The sequence below is a fragment of the Periophthalmus magnuspinnatus genome, chromosome 3 (genome assembly GCF_009829125.3).
Source record: "Periophthalmus magnuspinnatus isolate fPerMag1 chromosome 3, fPerMag1.2.pri, whole genome shotgun sequence".
Lineage (NCBI taxonomy): Eukaryota > Metazoa > Chordata > Actinopteri > Gobiiformes > Gobiidae > Periophthalmus > Periophthalmus magnuspinnatus.
In genome coordinates this window covers 27,746,270-27,764,784 of record NC_047128.1, presented here as the reverse complement: position 1 = coordinate 27,764,784, position 18,515 = coordinate 27,746,270, and the positions used below count along the sequence as shown (strand labels likewise).

At 38.6% G+C, this 18,515-nt stretch overlaps 2 protein-coding genes across 2 annotated transcripts; one reads left to right on the top strand and one right to left on the bottom strand.

Annotated features, from left to right (window-relative positions):
- Positions 1 to 1,170: 1,170 nt before the first annotated feature.
- On the top strand, positions 1,171 to 4,333 carry dpep2 (dipeptidase 2). The gene is made up of 11 exons (XM_033987356.2): positions 1,171 to 1,317; positions 1,679 to 1,798; positions 1,876 to 2,002; positions 2,097 to 2,226; positions 2,288 to 2,438; positions 2,921 to 2,990; positions 3,075 to 3,251; positions 3,497 to 3,581; positions 3,658 to 3,733; positions 3,847 to 3,982; positions 4,059 to 4,333. The coding sequence occupies exons 2-11, from the start codon at positions 1,689 to 1,691 to the stop codon at positions 4,242 to 4,244; spliced, it is 1,248 nt and encodes a 415-aa protein (XP_033843247.1). The 5' UTR covers positions 1,171 to 1,317; positions 1,679 to 1,688; the 3' UTR covers positions 4,245 to 4,333.
- Positions 4,334 to 4,879: 546 nt separating this feature from the next.
- Positions 4,880 to 17,515, bottom strand: slc12a4 (solute carrier family 12 member 4). Its single transcript, XM_033984665.2, has 24 exons — positions 17,176 to 17,515; positions 12,254 to 12,345; positions 12,034 to 12,165; positions 11,641 to 11,787; positions 10,470 to 10,524; positions 10,212 to 10,342; positions 9,884 to 10,125; positions 8,760 to 8,974; positions 8,508 to 8,672; positions 8,325 to 8,423; positions 8,185 to 8,242; positions 7,930 to 8,104; positions 7,559 to 7,677; positions 7,362 to 7,460; positions 7,175 to 7,294; positions 6,957 to 7,061; positions 6,539 to 6,707; positions 6,262 to 6,457; positions 5,994 to 6,163; positions 5,780 to 5,911; positions 5,602 to 5,709; positions 5,341 to 5,528; positions 5,121 to 5,254; positions 4,880 to 5,016 (listed from the first exon to the last, which is right to left on the bottom strand). Exons 1-24 carry the CDS (start codon positions 17,309 to 17,311, stop codon positions 4,925 to 4,927), a joined length of 3,279 nt encoding a protein of 1,092 aa, XP_033840556.1. The 5' UTR covers positions 17,312 to 17,515; the 3' UTR covers positions 4,880 to 4,924.
- Positions 17,516 to 18,515: the final 1,000 nt, after the last annotated feature.

The following is an 18,515-nucleotide window of genomic DNA, read 5'->3' as shown; positions in this document are numbered from 1 at the left end:
TATTATATTTTTAGCAAAGTCATTCTTGCTATTGGCTTGCAGAAACAAAGTATTAAGCACATTGTTTCTTCTAATATAGCCTAAACTCAAATATTCTAGCTTGTTATAGGCTACTTCATTGTTGATTTTTATCAGTTTCAGTGCTATACATACAAACATAAATAAACAAATACCTGGGATGAGGTGATAGTGGTCATTTGATTTTGATCAGTTTACTTTTGTTTACTTTCAATGTGTCCTTGGACAAGACACCATGTGAAAGTCGTGTATGAGGGAGGGATTGGCTGTTATCATAAAAACCAATGTGCTCACAGCTGCATTTCACTAATGTGACTCTACTACCTCCACTGCCATGGCACCTTCCATAGCCTACACAAGAAGTTCATTCATTCCTCTATATTGTCCTTTTGGAACTCCTGGATTGAATAACTCTTTTCTGCAGTGATGTTCTAGAGTAAAATAAATCAGGAAATCCAACAGCTTAAATCTTCCTCTAGACTTCATTATTTCTGCCTATTGTTAAGTTACTTTTTTAGCCTATTTATTCAGCTAGTCTGAACTGAAACATAGCGAGTTGAGGGTCCACTGTGCGCAGTGAGAATCTGGTAGAGTAATATCCACACAGTTGTGATTACCTTGGCCAAACAGCAGGATGCTTTAATCACACAGGAGCCACGTTTCTCATGACAGCGAATCAAGCATATATATCTTGTACCTGAATTTAATTTAATTGCCTTACTGTTAGAGGTTACATCAGGCTACATGTCAATTTGGCAAAATCATGAATACAAATATACATAGGCCTAGTAAAATTGTGTTGTGTTTTGTGTGAGGGAGTCAGACCAGGATGTGGTTTCTGATTGTAGGCCAAGGCCATGTCCACATTAATAAACAATATATTTATTAATTCATCTGTGAGAAAAGAATGATTGAAAAATAAAAATGATATAATATGAAACTAGTTACTTTTTTTTTTATTACCCTAATTTGCCTAACAGAGAAGGCATGCTGTGAATACACTTTGACCAGCAGATGGCGTCAGTGAGCTGTTAAACATTTGAGCCTTCACTTTTCTTTTACTAAACACGGATAAAATATCTTGTGGCTGTAAGCTACATATTATCTTTAGGCCATTATTAATTAGGACAGATGTACTTGTTATTGGTCCGGAACAGTCCCGCGCGCTGCCGGTGTGTCCCTTTCTAAAGGTCCACTGTGCGCGGTCCATGTGAGGGTCAGTGCGCTGGAAAGTTCGCACTGTGCGGACAGTTGTTCAGTGAAGCAGACACTCAGCAACACTTTTCAGCGAGCCAGCGGGTAAGTGAACGGCAAAGTCATTGGTTTGGGGGCTTAATGTGGAACTGAAAGTGATTCACTACAAAGGATGGTAGGGTATGTTTGTTTTTTTTTTTTTGTTTTTTTTATGATGTATGTGTGTATGTATATATGTGTATGTATGTATTTTATTTTATTTATTTTATTGTATTTATTGATTTAGTTTTATTTATTTTATTTGTTTGTTTTATTCATTTATTTATGTATTATTAGAAAGTCATTAAATTCGTGTTTATCTCTGCAAGAATGTGGTCAGTGTTGGAGATTGAACCACAGTGGAAACATGGTGATCTTTTTTTTCCTTCTCTGTAAGATTAAACTTTATAACTTTATAAGGGTGCAGCTGTAGAGCCATGTTCCAGTCGCAGTGCATCACCCTTTTCTCCCTGTGCGCCTTGATCTCTGGCTATTCAGAAGAAGACAGAGTGCGTGATCTAATGTCTAGATATCCTCTTATTGATGGGTAAGAGCTTTGTCTATAAACATTTCTATCTCTTAAGTTACACACGCAAATCTAATACAAATCTAACTTTCTCTCAGTCACAATGATCTTGCTCTTCAGCTGAGAAAACACTATAATAACCAGTTGAACCATATTAACTTCTATGACATTAAAGAAATTGCCACTGACATCAGCCGTCTCCAGGCTGGTCATGTCCAGGGACAGGTAACAATCACATTTTTTTTTTTTTTTTTTTTTTCCAAATGTTGTATAAAGTCAGTGTACTTAAAAGTTACACATGTTGTAAATGTATTTCTAGATGTTTTCAGTGTATGTGCTGTGTGGAGCTCAGGAGAAAGATGCTGTGAGGCTCACACTGGAACAAATAGATGTGCTGAAACGAATGTGCACACAGAATAAAGACTTTGAGCTGGTCACATCCACACAGGGTAAACATTTGTACATTACGTTTGTCACGCATTATGGCTTATCCATCTTGTGTTACTGTAGAACTGAGAGACTCTCACCTGAAGCATAAGATAGCGTGTATGCTGAGTGTCGAGGGAGGACACTCCATTGACAGCAGCCTGCCAGTTCTGCGGATGTTTTACCAACTCGGGGTTCGGTCCATGGCTCTCACACACACATGCAACACACCATGGTAATGTATTTATCTGCATTATTCTTTTATGAGACAAATCTGATTAAAAAGAAAAATATGCACAGTATATGAAGAAGCCTATGATGAAAACACAGTTCATATTAAGGCAACACACAGAAGGGGAATAGGAAAAATGTAGAGCCAGGTATACATTTCTTACTTCATTTTGTTGCTATATCATACAAAAAAGGAAAAAAGAAAATATGTACTTACTGAAAATTGGTGTCAAAAATCCAAATTTCCTTTATATGTTCCATAAAGATCTATGGATGCAAGTTGACTGAATGGAACTGAAAAAAAAAAAAAAGGTTTTCACATATCATTATGTTACTTAGTCAGAACTGCTAGAGGCATAGATTAATCATTGTCATCATGTTTACTCCCCATTGACTAAATTAAACTCTACTGTACATCATACTGCTTGAGGATTGTGTCTGCACAAGAAGCACATTTCTGAAAACAGTTGTTTTTATTTCACACAGGGCTGAATCATCTTCCAAACGATACAGTTTTTATCAAAGACAAAACAACAGCTTGACAACTTTTGGAAGAGTAAGTGAGGATGTGTCAGATCAATACCAGTTTAGTAATTTTTTTCTTATCTGTGATACAAGAAATATGTGTTTATGTCATTAGGCTGTGGTAGAGGAGATGAACCGGCTGGGCATGATCATAGACCTCTCCCACACTTCATGGGGAACAGCTCAAGCAGTGCTAAAACTTTCAAAAGCCCCTGTGATTTTCAGCCATTCGTCTTCATATAGTTTATGTAACAGTGACCGCAATGTACCCGATTGGATGTTGAAAGAACTGGTAAGAAAATCTAGCTAGCAATCCAAGAAGCTTTATTTTATATTGTACTGATGGGTTCAATATCAGTGGTAGTAGTGGGATAGTAAAAATACTCTTGCCCATACACAGCAACAAATAAAATATATCTCTAAGGGGTACGACTGAAGCTGTATGAATGTGTTTACCTACTGAGGGTTTGCAATTTCAGTTTAATAATAAATACTTCTTCTCTTCTAATGTTGTACTATAATGATATTGTATTTCAGAAAAAGAACCGGGGTCTGATCATGGTTAATTTTCATTCTAATTTCATTTCCTGTAAAAGGGAGGCAAACATATCTCTTGTGGCTGGTGAGGTAGCTTTGTTTATTCATAATTTGAAATATTTCAATGCTGAATTCATTTGTGTTTTTACAATTTCTTGCAGATCATTTCGATCATATTAAGAATATAATTGGTGTAGATTCAATAGGAATTGGAAGTGACTTTGAGGGTGCTATAAGGTATGAACTTGGAGAAAAAAACGTGTATTTCAACAGGCTGTTTGTAACATTGATGGATTTGGACAGATGTGCTGTAAATGGCTGGGCGTGTAAGTTAGTCTTATTTTTTTTAGCTTTCCCAAGGGGTTAGATGATGTATCAAAGTATCCCGCCTTGATCAAGGAATTACTGCAGAGGAACTGGACTGAGCAAGAATTGGCGGATATTCTTCGACGAAACTTCGTGAGAGTTTTTGATGAAGTGGAAAAGGTCAAAAGAAAAAAAAAAAAAAACTTTACCAAGCATTTAAAAACTTGTCAAACTAAACTACTCAAATCATCTACAGATGCGTGACAAAATGGTCATGGAGCCGCCCAGTGAGGTGCAGATCAGTCTGGAGGAAGTGCACAACCCCTGCAGGCTGGTGTTGAGGCACCCAGACTCACCCTCCGCCTCTGACCAACATGGACCATCAGCGCTGCACATTCTTTTAACTGCAGTCCTGCTTCTTTCTACTCTCTCTTTACTGTAATGATCTGTATGCGATTAGAGATTCATATGTAAATTACTTGCATGCAGCAATAAATTGATAAAATTACAGTTGCTGTTAAATAGCCATAGTCTGTAGTCGGACAGCAGTTCTTATGTATTTTATGATCAAAACAAGTCATTCAAGAAGGCAAAAGACATTTATATTCGTGACATAGAAACAAACATGGTTAATAAAACATATCTTTGTTAGATTCTGTTTTGTAGCATCCAACTATGGCAGCCATGTCAAGATTAACAGTAAACCTGTGAGTTATTCTTTTAATATTTACAATAAACATTTATAGAAAATGTCCCGGGAATAGTTTATAGAAAAATAAATAAATAAATAAACTGTGCATTCAAAATCAAATTAGTTTATCTGTGACACAAGTGACAGATGATCACTGCAAAATGGTGAAATGCTGATCCTTTCATAGTGAAATTTATAATACTGTCAAAGTCAAATAGTTACCTCCATGATCAAAATGTTCATTTCTGAAACACACGGACAGCTTTGATTTGCTATAAACGTCAGAACTGTGAAGAATATGAATACTGCTGTTTTAAATTCTACAAAAATAAAATACATTTCCCAACGTTCATATTTTTTCCTCCTCCAACAGTTTAATGTCCTTGGCAGTTCAGGCAGAGTGCAGTCCGTTCTAAAAGGAAGTGGGCCGGTCATGAGTAGATGGTGATAACCTCGCGACCTCCACCTCTGACCAATAATACTCGCTCCAGCCCCTCGGTCAACACTTCCAAAAACTCCATATCTGAGGAGAAGGTTAAGAAACACACGCAACCAAGCAGTCAGGTTTCTATACACACGATACCGAATAAATATAAAACAAGCCACTGAAAACTAGCCAAAGGATACAATTCTCATCCCCATCACTGTTCCTGGGAGGCCCTGGCATGTTGAGAAGAACTAATCGAGCATCGTGTGACCTGTTCACTATGACCTCATTCAACTTCACAGCTGTGTGCATTCGTCGGACATTGGACTGATCTCTGCAAGATGAGAAAAAAATATTCAAATCGCACGCAAATAATATGAAATGGAGTGATAAAGTGATGAATAAACATGTGTAACTTACGGTTTAAGGCTGATGAGCTCCCTAAAGTTCTCAGGTGCGTTGCTCTTGTTTCTTCTCTCTGCCTCCACCTTCTCTTTTGTCCATGTCATGTGGACCTTCTCTGGTGGGGACTCGAACACTTCCTCTTCCTCGTCTGAGTACAGGCTACCCATGCGAACCAAAGAGTGCCTGTCCTTTACCAGCTGGGCCTGGCAGAAAAGTCATAGTGAGTGAATATCATCTAAATTAATGAAGTAAAGTCGCAGGAAAAATAGCACATACTTCTCTCTGTCGTTCTGCTGTGGAGAGCCTCATTTGCCTCAGCATCTGTGATCTCTGCTCCATCATCAATGTGCGCTCATATGTGTAAGCCGAGATGTCACTGTCATGCTGTAAAATTTGAGAGTTTATCATTTCAAAAGTCAATGTTTGCGGTTCAGTTTTCGTTACAAATCCTTACCATTTCCACTACTTCCACCTCAGCTTCTATTCTTAACTGGTAAAGAAAAGTGGCCAGATCCTTTTTCATCTGGATGCTATTGTCATCCATTTGAGCTACTGTGAAAATGCGCATTTTGCACTTTCTCCAAACCTAACCATTGAAAAAAAAAAAAAAAAAAAGATTTGTTATCATGTTTTTGACATAATGAAAACATATGGGAGATCTTTATTACTTTATGTTGTTTCAGTAAGAACGGTAGCAGCATCAGCATCCCTCCGTCATGGACAATCCACCACACGTCAATGTTGCCGTCGATGAAGCGCTCGTGGTTGCTTGGGTAGAACGACACATTTTTGGGCACCATAAGAGCCAGATGAGCAGCAGTTACACAGCGAACAGTGTCTGAGAAGGACAAATTGAGTAAATGTGTAAATATAAGTGTACATATCTTATTACAGATAAACAGGCAGAGAGCAGTGCTATGAGGAAAAGCAGCTTACTGATGAAGGTCTTCCAAGCGCGTGGGTCTTCACTCTGTCTCCAACCATACGGCCAGCCCATGACCACAGTGTTGTGCTTCATGCCCCCGAGACCACAGGACTGAATGAGGTGGACGATACCCTCTCGCACCTTATTTGCCACCACAACCTGACAGAAACCTTTGACCCGTTCTATCTCCATCATGTTTTTCACAGCCTAGTAGGAACACATGGTAAACAAATTTTAGTACAGTAATGTAAGTTAATTCAAATTTGGATGGCATGTTTGTTCAGGGACCTGTTCAGCAGCCTGCAGTTCACCAAAGCTTTCCAGGAAGTTTCCTTGAATGACTGTTCCCACAATAGTGAGGCCCTTTCCTGCTTTCAGCTGGGAGGCAAAGGTGAGCATTCTGGGATATTTCACGTGCAAGTCCTCATCCAACTTCAACAAAACCAGCAGCTGAGGTCTGTAGGTCAAAATAACCATGTTCAATCCCTTTAATCAGTTTCAGATGGATCATAAGAAACTCAGGACAATCATTCCAGTGAGGTTTAAAATACTATAACTACCCAGTGCAAAAATGTGATGTATTTAATGTGATCTGGTGAAATAACCATGAAATAACTATAACTATTACTGGAAAAATGTGTTGTTACAAAACAGTTATTTTCAAAATGAAACGAGATTTGTTTTACTTTGTTACAAACAGGAGTACCTCCAGTTTTTGGTATGTGGGGGTCCAACCTCCAATCTTAACAAGGCATAACGTGCAGCACTTAGAGAAAGTCCTCTTATGCCATCACCCCACTCCTTTTCAGCCCTGATTTAAAGAAATAAAAACATAAACATAAAAACATGTCTATAGAGAAGCTGTTGTGATACATGTACTTAACATTTTAGTTGAAGTTCAAATGTAAGGCAAATAAAACATACCCTTGGTATTCAATGTACTTGTAGATCATCCCAGCAATACCCATGGCCACAATTGCATAGTACCAAGATGAAATGAACATCAGGGCCAGGCACATGCTCATTCCAAGGAATGATAACGTCCTATATGTGGATATACAAAAGATTTGCATTTGTTTGTTATTGCACGTATTACAAAAGCACCTCTCACCAGTGATAGTATTTGAATCTTGGCCTCCAGTTTGGTGTACGCAGCAAAGTCTGTACTGCACAGGCCAGGTTTACAAACAGATAGCACATCAAAAAGAACCTGCAAAGATAGATAACTTTTAACATATTCACAAAAACACTGACCTAGAACCAGTTTTGCATGAACAGTGTTTCATTTGCATGTGCATGTTTACTCACATTGAAAGGATAGGAGCTACCATATCCAGCGAGGCGATCAGTATCCCCAGCTCAGCTATGAGCCCTGTTAGCAGCAGAGCCCATGTGGGTTCACCATTTGTTTTTCCATGGCCAAATACCTAACACATGACAAATCACAATCACATTTACAGTGCAATTAGTCTGGACTGTGTTCTTATCAGATCTGGTCCAAATGTTGTAATTGTGGCATGGAAGCACTCAAATACACATCTGTCAGAGGTTTATGGATTCAAAACAGCAAAGCTCCTAACCTGAACATTCTGTTAATTAATCCTCTATTAGGCAATCTTATGTTTTACGTTTTCTGGAATACGCAATTATATTTGTTATACAACACAAGTCTGTCCCACCCTGAGGAAAGGGATGATGTTGTCTTTGGCAATGGCCTGCAGGAGCCGAGGAGCTCCAGTGAGACACTGCAGACCAGCCCCAACTGTGGAGAAGAAAGAGCCAATCACAATCACCCAGGGAGATGGCCAAGACAGAGTCCCCACCACCAAGTAGTTATTGACTGCATCCCCGAATCTGAAAGGACAAACAGTGTGTACATTGATGTGGTGTATGGAATTATAATATGCCTTTAGTAATATTACTAGAGAACTTACTTGTCTCGAAGGACAACTCCTTCAATGCAGGCTCCAAACAGAACCACAGAGCTTATATCTTAAACCAGATGTCAAGAAAAAGACAACTAAAACAACATGTCTATAAAGAGATCAAAAGTATAATGGACATACAAGGATACAGATAAGTGTAGTGGTGGCAATAGCTAATATAGTTCCTACTGGGATGGACTTCTGAGCATCTCTCAGATCACCAGATCTGTTAGAGCCTGCCATGATTCCTATAGAAATTAAGAAAAAAAATGAGTAATAATTATAATAATAAGGACATGCATCATATTGGCAACAATAACAGTAAATCATACCTGTGGCAGAAGGGAAGAAGATTCCCACTAGTAGAGTGAAGGATGTGGCGATATCGGCTGTCAAATACATGGAGACCTTCTCCAGACCCCCATTAGCATCCTCAGATGGCAGTCTTCCCTTTTCAAGAATCTGCCCTTTGTACATGTAGTTGCCCCACATGTTGTCTGTTATGGGCAAAATGAAGAGTCCATCATTGTGCATGTGGTAAACAAATGGGAAGCAGAAAGAGACCAAAAGACATCACTTCTTACCACTGATGATCCCACTGCTCAGACCTGGGATGCCCTGAATCTGTGTCAGATTGTTTTGAAGAAAATAATCGTCACACTGGCTGTTGCTCAGGTTGCCAGGAGTACAGAAATTCTCCCATAGTTGACTGGGCACTGTCATATTGCCCTGCATTACAGTCTTGGCGCACACGTCAAATTTGCTGCTCACCAAAGTCCGATTTCCCAGCATACATATTCTTTTGAAGAGCAGAAAGAAATGTCACTTTTATTACAACATTAACAGACATACAGTTGAAACCAGAAGTTCACATACACTATATAGAAGACACATACGCTTTGTTTCCTCACTGTCTGAGTGAAATTTTCATTATTTTCTTCAAAGTCAAAAGCCACGTTCATCTGTTCAAACAATTATACGCAACTATAAACACTATGGAAATCTCCAGCCACTGTACCAAGACAGGTTCTGTGCCCCAGAGATGGACGTGCTTTGGTCTGAAATGTGTATATCAACCCAAGAACAAAAGATGAAGACCTTGTGAAGATGCTGGCGGAAACTGGTAAGACTGTGTCATTATCCACATTGAAATGAGTACTGTACCAACATGGACTGAAAGGACTCTCTGAGAGGTAGCCAAAGTCAGTGTTTCGGCCGTCACATTACCCTGAGCTCAATCATATTGAAAATGTATGGGCAGACATGAAAAGGCATGTGCGAGCAAGGCGACACATGACTCAGTTACACCAGTTTTGTCAGGAGCAATGGGCCAAAACATCCTGCCTACCATTGTGATAGGCTTGTGGGAGGATATCCAAAGCATTTAAAGGCAATGGTACCAAATACTAACGAAATGTATGTAGACTTTGACGAAAGTAATGAAAAAGTGTCTAAAATCCTTCTCTCATTACAAAGGAATTTAGCAAATAGACATAATTTTGGCAATCCTATTTGACCTAAAACAGGAAACGTTTAGTCTGATTTCATGTCAGACAGTGAGGAAAAAGTGTATGTGTCTATTTATATAGTGTACGTAAACATCTAGTTTCAACTGTACCTATATTCTGCAGTCACCCAAACCTCCAAAACAGGAAAAGCTACTTTTACAATAGTAGTTTGATTCTGGCAATCTCTTCCTTTGACTTACGGGAATTCTGGAGGGTGGCTTATAGATTTGATTGCCCCGATGTAGATAGACACAATAGAGATAAGAACACAGGCGAGGAACAGGGAGGCCAACTTGTTAACGTATTTGACTCCAACAAAAACCACTACAGCCATCAGACTCAGGCAGATAGATCCATACACTCTCATGTTGTTTAGGCTGGCACTGTCAGTACCATGGTGATCAGTAGCGTGGAAGATAGCCGCTTGTGGGACGAGATATTTCTAAAAAATATACAAACTAAATATTAGGATCATGAAATAAAACTGAACTGGCACATTTGAACAAAGCATGAATACAGTGAACTGACCAAAAAGATTTCAATAGCTCCAAGAATATACATAGCTGAAGCAAATGTAGTGCCCAAGTAGAAACACAGGCCGACTGCTCCTCCAAACTCTGGGCCAAGGGAACGAGAGATCATGAAATAGGATCCACCAGCTAAAAAAGCAGCAAACAGGGATATTACTAATCCACAACTAACACTTACACAATGTTGCCACCTTGTGGAGAAGCACAAAAACACATTTTCATTTTCTGGTCTTGAATTTGATTTGCACTATTTTACCTGGAACAACTCCATTTGTAGCAATGGCACTCATAGATATGGCAGTAAGCATCGTCTGCAGAGAAAAAAAAGAGAGAAAACATTAGTAAACTGTAGGTAGATCATTTAGAGACATTCACACACTTCCAGGCAAAAGTTTGGACACACGCTCTCATTCAATGTTTTTTTTTTAATACTTTCTACATTTTAGATACATACAGAAGACATCAAATATATGAAGCAAGACATATGGAATTATGTAGTAAAGAAAAAAAGTTAAATAACTACTAAATATGTTTCGACAAAGCGAAGGGTTAATTTGAGGATAGTAGAGCTATTTTCTATATTTATTTTAACTTTACTACATATTTCCATTTATCTTACGTCATATTTGATTTCTTCTCTATGTATCTGAAATGCAGAAAGTAGAAAACATTAAAAAATAAAAACTGAATGAGGGGGTGCTTCCAAACTTTTGACTTTTGATTAAGATATTCTTTATCACTCACGAAATTTAATTGTGTACTATTACTACTACTACTACATTATTACCTTCAGATGACATTAATAAGTACAGAATTAAATGACCGTAGAATTTAGTGTTTTGTACTTTTTTCACAATGGTGAGTATTTTAAAACTTAAAAAAAAGAAAATCCCATTTTTTAGTAAGCTTGTTAGTGTGGACATTTAAACCTGTATACAACATGATTTAAAGATAAACTATAATTTAAGTTAGACAAGTAATGACTACAGTTAGGCTAAGTCTCCATGAAATAAATGCAATGAAGCCAATGTAATGTTCCCATTATCAGGCACGAGACGATATTGACATTTGAAATTTTTCATGGCCAAAATAATTGTGATTAATGATTATGTCATGATAATTATTATAGTTGCTGTCAGTTTAAAAATACTATGGATATGAATAATTATTAATATTCACTTTACAGTTTCCATATTTAAACAACAGTTATAGTATTTTACTTTGTTATAAGTGAAAACAACAGTGATTTAAAAGAAAACATTATGTATAAGTAGCTTTTTTCTGCACATTTTGGAGACAAATTGGCAATTATCTCTGCTGTTGATTATCATGATTACGGTATATAAAATTTCCAACAAATGATTATTGTCTAACCTTTTTATCACGGTAAATTAATGTGTTATGTGTTTCAGTGTGTGCATACTAACACAAGTGCAGCACATCAGGACGATCAGAAGAGATTGCATGATGCCGGCCATCCCGACGATCCATGTCAATCTAAGAAACAGAATGACCCCAAGTATGTTCTGTAAGCAGGGCAGGTAGACCCCCATCAGAGTACCCATGTTGGGTGACTGAAAGAGAGGAGAGCTAAAGTTAGAGGGCCATGTATTCACCATTGATCACTTGTATCGACCGCTGTTCGTTGAAAGGTCATTCAGTAAAGCCAGCTTGCGAATACAACCTAGATCTTACACTGCCATAGCTTCAGTGTGTTCTCTGAGGCAATCAATCAACACGTCTTAATAGAAAAAGTGGAGGAAATGAAAGATGACATTGGATTCAATAGAGCCAGTGTGCAGAGAGTGACCACGTCTGACCTTGGGCGTGTGGCTGCGTAAAGTCTGAGAGATCTCCTCCTCTTCATGCTCCTTGGCCCCTTGGGTGATGTTGGTGTAGTTGACAAGGCGGCTGAGCAATGATGAGACTTTGGGCCTGGTGTCCAGCTCTTCCTATAGCACCAAAACAGATTTAGACATAAAGTAAGTTGCAAAGTTTTGACTTGATTATATGGAAATGTATGGAAAGAAATATAGGGACCTCAAACAACGCCAGGTTCTTGTCATAGTAGTCGGTCTTTTTCCCCGCGGCCTCGGCATAATTGAAAAAAGGGCTGTCTTCTTTTTGGTGTCCTGCAAAACGACACACAAAAATAGCATAATTAGTACAAATACAGATTTAATTAATACATTATTGTTGGAAAATTACAATAATGAGATCCGAATAACTGGTATTTCAGCTGAAACATTATATGAAACTTGCTGAACAGAGAAAGCAAGCACAAAGGTCAGACAGATTACAGGAGGTTTCATAATAAATATCCAATTATAAAAAGTTTCAAGCAGAGTTGTCCACTGTGCTGGAGTTAATTAGTTGTGTAAAAACAGACATCATAGTCCCGCATGTCTCCTTACATAAATGTTCTTGTGCAAAAACTAAAAATCCACCCACTCACCAAGCATGTTATCAAACTGCTTCCTTGCCTGACAGAAAATAGTTGAGAGCATGTCCAGACTCACCTGCGTTGTAAAGCTCAGTAGTGCCGCTGGTGCTGAGCATGGCTGTGTCTATGTGCAGAGTACAGTGTAGTGTGCTGCGGCTGAGGGGTATCGTCGATGACTATCCAGGACGCCCGGTCACTCAGGGTGACACCAAAGGCCCGTTTGACCACATGGTGCACAGAGAGGGTGGTGCAGGTGCCAGTGCCTCTGGGGGATTTAGGCACACATACACTGGGTGCAAATGCATTTGGGTATTTTCTTAAATCACTGTTGTAATTTTGGTATATTTCAGTGTTAATATTAAGATAATATTCAGATGTTTGCAGTCATTTGTTTAAAGGTGCACTATGTAACTCTTGTCACTGTATGCTGCAAAGAATAGTACTTATCTATCTAGCGTTCATTCAATTACGAGTGTTTTCATTGCTCAAAAATGACTTGGAAAACACATATTCTCACTGCGAGTAGAATCACTTGTGCACAGCTCTGTTACCTGTAATTTTGTCTAGAGGTGTCACCTGCTTGTTCCCATGGAGATAGATATGTGTAGTACCAGAATATTCTAGGCAAAACAGAAACATCTCAGCAACAGCAAGTGACTGACACTATACCTGCAGTTACAAGTTAAATTGTGTAACTTTAAACCTGAAATATGTTTGTGATACCAGCACACTGTAAGAGTAAGGCCTATGGTTTTGATTTACTCTATGACTTCACACTATTAACTGGAATGTTTTGAAGAGTTCCACTGCCCTCTAGTGTTGACTTCTTGCAAGAGCATTTAGTCCAAAGATTTGGTTGAAAAGCCTAGTGTGTTCAGACTGGGTAGTACTGTGAAAATTGGACATATAACATACATTACATATGGCATTACAGTAAAATACAAGTGCGGTTTTCACTCAGACTTTTGTTGCTTTAGTGAGTGGCTATTCTTGGTTGCTAAATGAATCTTTCCAGTCAAAAGCACTACGGGGGCCATGGTTAAAAACCTCAAGATAAATGTGAAATTAAGAAGATTAAAGATTAGGAGGCCAGTTATGAAAGCGTACAAAAGTCACCCTGGGAGCACCAAACACTGCACAAGTGACAAGCAGCAACATGCCAGCTCTCACCTGAACAGTTTGGATTATAGCCCACACTCTGACCCAGCAAGGTTTATGCTACTCTGTTTGAAACAAGGCATTTTATTTAGATTTTTCTAGCAAATACATAACATCTCACAAGAAGAAAGATAGCCATATTCCATCTGAACATATTATAGTTAAAGTTAAACAAAGGTAAACAAATAGACACTACTTATAAGAAGCAAAAAGCGACAAGTAGAGGGGGGTTGATGAATGGTTTATTGTAAATGTTGTGAATGTTGTTTTGAAGATATGCTAAATGTGAAATAGAGTATAAGTGAGAATTGACATGATATCATATGAATATTGTTATCAGGTTACTACAAAATATACAGATATATTCTTTTTTGTCAACATCGCCCACCCCTAACCACAAGTTGCCCTTTTGAAAGCCGATCACAGAAAGCAATATCACAGATCATTAGCTTCTTATGCAGTTAAAAGCCTCTTTGCTAAATTTCCTCTTTAATGAAGACTTAACACGGTACACAGCTTAGCTCAGTTCAGGCCTTATGAACTGTGTGGGGCTTTTTGTCAACAAGGTATGAACGTTCAGGACAATACAAACACTCTGTGCTTGTGTTGGTCTAGTCCAAATCATGTTAGTGCAGCACGCAGGAAAAATAAGACAGTTTTACCTTAAGTATCCTCTACACTGTTTCAGCAAGCAACAGTAATTGGCCCATGGCTGAGCTGAAGTTAGGAATGTGATCCCGCTGTGCTAAGACATATTAGCTTTGATGTTCTTGCTAATGATCAAAACAGAGGCGCTGCAGTCTGAAAAGGGGCAATTACAAGTTCACTGTATTTTAATGGGGTTAGTCAGGTTAGGTAAGGTAAATTAAGGGATGACGCTGGATGTACGGCCTGTGATTCTTAACAAAAACACCTTTAGAATAGAAGTTTGGTTTCTCATTATAAACAGAACATTTCATTGCCCATTATATTTGTGATTGATTACATGTAAATGCCAAATGTACAATTTATAGAACCATGTAAAATAGCTTAATGCATTCAGATGGAATTATTAAAGATCCTGGCTTGTTTTTGAGCATACAGACCAGAACAGGCAAGCGAGTTCCCAGTGGTTGGTGTATGTTTTTTTGCTACAGTATATTTGTTCCAGCTCCTTCATCATCACTGTCACATTTATACCATAGCCATCTCTCAACAACACATTTGGAATTCATAGTATTTCAAGTTCACAAACCAAGAACAATGCTTGAAGAATTTATGTTACTTTATGTTTTATCATCAACAACTGCATGGGATTATTTAAAAGTAGGGTTGTACAATTAATCTAACTAGAATAGTCCGCTGGTTTGGAGACCTATAAAGTACAAATCTACTGGTAAAACTGGCTGGTAACATCATGGGTGTATTTAATCTGACTGGACCACAGACCATCTTTGAACAGTCAGTTGTGCGACAGGCTCTGAAGATCATCAGAGACCCGTCTTATGTGCTCGACACACAGTATGAGCTCCTGCAGTCTGGGAGGAGATACACGGTCCCTTTATGTAAAAATAGCAGGTATAAAAACTCGTCCATGCCCCTGTCCATGAAACGGATTAACAACATGGACTGACTTTGCCGATGTGTGAAGCCTGGGTGATTGAATATTGCCCAGTTGTTTTTGTCTTTTGTTATGTCATGTCTGTATGTTAATGCTACTGACCCCTGCTCTGAGCCAAATTTCTCCATGAGCAAAGGGAGAATAAACGAAACCTGAACCTGAGTCTAATTTTAAAGAAGATAGAGATTCAGACAGTTATTTCAAATTATTATAACATCTGTCTTTATCTTCAGTAAACTATTATTGAAAGGCATTTTAATTGTAACTAAAAGAAAATAAAACAAATGGTATGAGAAAATATTTGATTCATTTTCTTTTCTTAGATCACCCTGTCCTATTTAACAGTAAATGCAACTCTGTATTCTGCAACTTGCTGGATCACAACCAACAACAAAATCTAAACGCAAGCAGTCCCAGAGCAAAAGTTGGTTCAGGCTAGTTGCTCCAGCCACAATGACCCCACTGTTTACCCTGGACATGGCTGGAGCCTGCGCCCAAACAGACTGTGCACTGTCATATCCTCCATGCTGCATGCTGACGTCACACTGCCCCTCTAACACAGCACGTTACACCCTTGTACAAGCCATCTACTCCCATCATGAAGTCACTGGATTAGTCAAAACTTCCCTATTCGTACTAAATTCATTTGAAAGCACCTGAAATATATATCGCAAAAGCAGATGTTGAACATGTGTTGAAGAAGCATTACTGCCTACCACATGTATTCACTGCAACGCACTTGGCCTGAGCTCAAAACTGTCATGTATTTCAGGCATCCTACATTTATCTAGAATGGACTTTGACAGCAGAATACACATAGTAAATTCCCATGCTCTAAAGGGTTATTTCAGGCTATATTACCTCTTCTGCTCACCCAAAACTTTTAAAATGGCAAAGTACAAAATAAGATAATACTCTTGTAGAAAGTTATCTCACCATTCTCAATAATCTGTCAGTGTCAGCCTTTTCAAACTTTGTAAGACCATTGTTGTTGTAACCCAAGCTGCGTAGAGTGTCCTATATTGGCTTGAACACGGGTTAGAATGGCTGTGAACACTGGGAGGCTTGGTTCTCTCATTGCAAATATAGTTAGAGAGTCTACCCGACATTTGTGGCCCTGCCAGTGCCTCAAACCAGTGCCCCACCCATGTGCCTGGCTTTTCAAACTTTTTTCTTTCTTCTCAACCCACATAAATCAGGAGCTTGTATCTGTTTTCTTGCCTTACCATTCCCTCCTGCTCTTCCCTTTCCAATGCATACAAACGCAGTTAAAACTAATGAATGAGACATGCTTGGGCAGAGGCACATATGAAAAAGAGTTCTGCTCAAATACGTGTGAAAGCAAATCCCCCTTCCTTCTATCTTTTGTATAGAGATGAACTCACAGCTTTTCTTGTAGGGGTGGCACTCTGCCCCCACTACAACCCCACCCCCTTCTGATCCTTTCTGAGCAAGATTCTCAGGCCTTCCATTGTGTTTTGTCACACTTTACGAAGACTAACATTTTCAAGCTTCTGCGTCCACAAATCTTAATGTAACTAGACCTTATTAAGTGATTAAGAAAACTAGTTTGTATCCCTGTTAAGTTGTCATGGAGACTATACAAGTTGTTGTTGTTGTTGTTGTTGTGATCATCTAGACAAGTGCAGTGATTCACATTGGTACTGCATAACACAGGCCTGTTTGTCACAGTATCCAAACTTAAACATGTGTCTAGAAGATGGAGAGAGTTAGGATGACAAGAAAAAAGTTTGAACTCACCATCAGAGCTGACAGTGTCTTGATTGTCAGTGTAGTCTTGTCCAGTGTCTCTGTAATCCACCCAGTTAACCCCCTCCAGGCTGTCATAGCTGCTCTGTCCTCTGTCTTTCACTGGCACCACTGTAAAATGAGGCATATTTTCATCACATCCAAACTCTAACTCCACATAGCAAGTTAGCCTGTTAGCCAGTCCCAGCTTAACTATAATGGCAACTACATTCCACTAGACTGCGCTCACTTCCTCCAGGGGCCCATTACCATACTCCCCGCCCCTGGGACAGCCCCCTTTTGGGTGTTTTGGGCTTGAATGTGCCTAGAAAGTCTATTACTGACCACTTAGGAAAAGCTCTGATAGAAGAGAGGAGTACTTTCATCCTTGAGTTATCCTGAGAAAGTGCTGGGTCAGATGAAGTTGTTATCTATGTCCTTTTGCTTGTAGTAAACTTTGAACCATCTATTTGGCACTGCCTTCCCACCAGACTAAACGTGGCAGTCTGGAAAATAATCAAACTATGACAAACTAGGATGTGCACAGTCAGTGGAGGAGGGGCTAAGACATGGGAAACGAATGACAAATAGCTTCTCTTTCTTTAAATAGCATAAAGTTGGGTCTTTCAGTAGTTTATAGTCTCATTTAGAGCTGTAAAAGTTTCACATCAAAGGTCTGTTCTCAGGGTGGTTATTTTAACAAGACAATGCTTAGACAACACCGCTTTTGAGATGGTGTTTCAGAAGCTTTCAGAAAGTTTTTTTGTGTCAGTATTGAGGAGAAAATAATATCCAATAGGGAGGTGAAATGTAAGGTTTGAATTTAAAATATATCACAGGTCAATGCTGATTTTAAAACTACAATCAAACTAGATAAACTATTTTTTTCACAACAAAAATATAGATCCAGAGTCAGACTTCACTTCACTCCATTTAATTTATGTATTTATTTTATTTTATTTTGTATTTATTTTTTACAAGATCAGTACTTAGTGTAAAAGTCTATTGTTTTTAAACTAGTTTTATTATCAATTAATGTCTAGGTATTGATCATTTGTGACAGCCCTACTAATAGGCCTACTTCTAGCCTACTACTGCTACTGCTAGGAAAGTACTACAACCACGCCACATAAGTATGAATGATGAGTGATTCAAAACAAACGTGTTTCACTGAAAAAGTAAAACACGTTTTGGTGCCATATATTGAGAACTTTGAAATGTGTCATATAGAAAAGCATCAGCAGATGGCAGCATCTGAACGTTTTAAAAGCCTTATCTTTCCACAAGTGTCCTCACAGTACAACAAAAGATTTCTATAACAGTAAAATACGATGTCTCAATCTACAATACAT

Bases quoted from the DNA above. Each gene is read 5' to 3' on its own strand.
- dpep2 (XM_033987356.2), top strand. From the start codon at position 1,689: ATGTTCCAGTCGCAGTGCATCACCCTTTTCTCCCTGTGCGCCTTGATC. The intron at 2,003-2,096 runs GTAACAATCACA...ATGTATTTCTAG, and splicing joins CTGGTCATGTCCAGGGACAG to ATGTTTTCAGTGTATGTGCT. The intron at 2,991-3,074 runs GTAAGTGAGGAT...TTATGTCATTAG, and splicing joins GCTTGACAACTTTTGGAAGA to GCTGTGGTAGAGGAGATGAA.
- slc12a4 (XM_033984665.2), bottom strand. From the start codon at position 17,311: ATGCCTCATTTTACAGTGGTGCCAGTGAAAGACAGAGGACAGAGCAGC. The intron at 10,525-11,640 runs GTTAGTATGCAC...TTTTCTCTGCAG, and splicing joins TCCTGATGTGCTGCACTTGT to ACGATGCTTACTGCCATATC. The intron at 5,912-5,993 runs GTAATAAAGATC...TTCAATGGTTAG, and splicing joins TCTTACTGAAACAACATAAA to GTTTGGAGAAAGTGCAAAAT.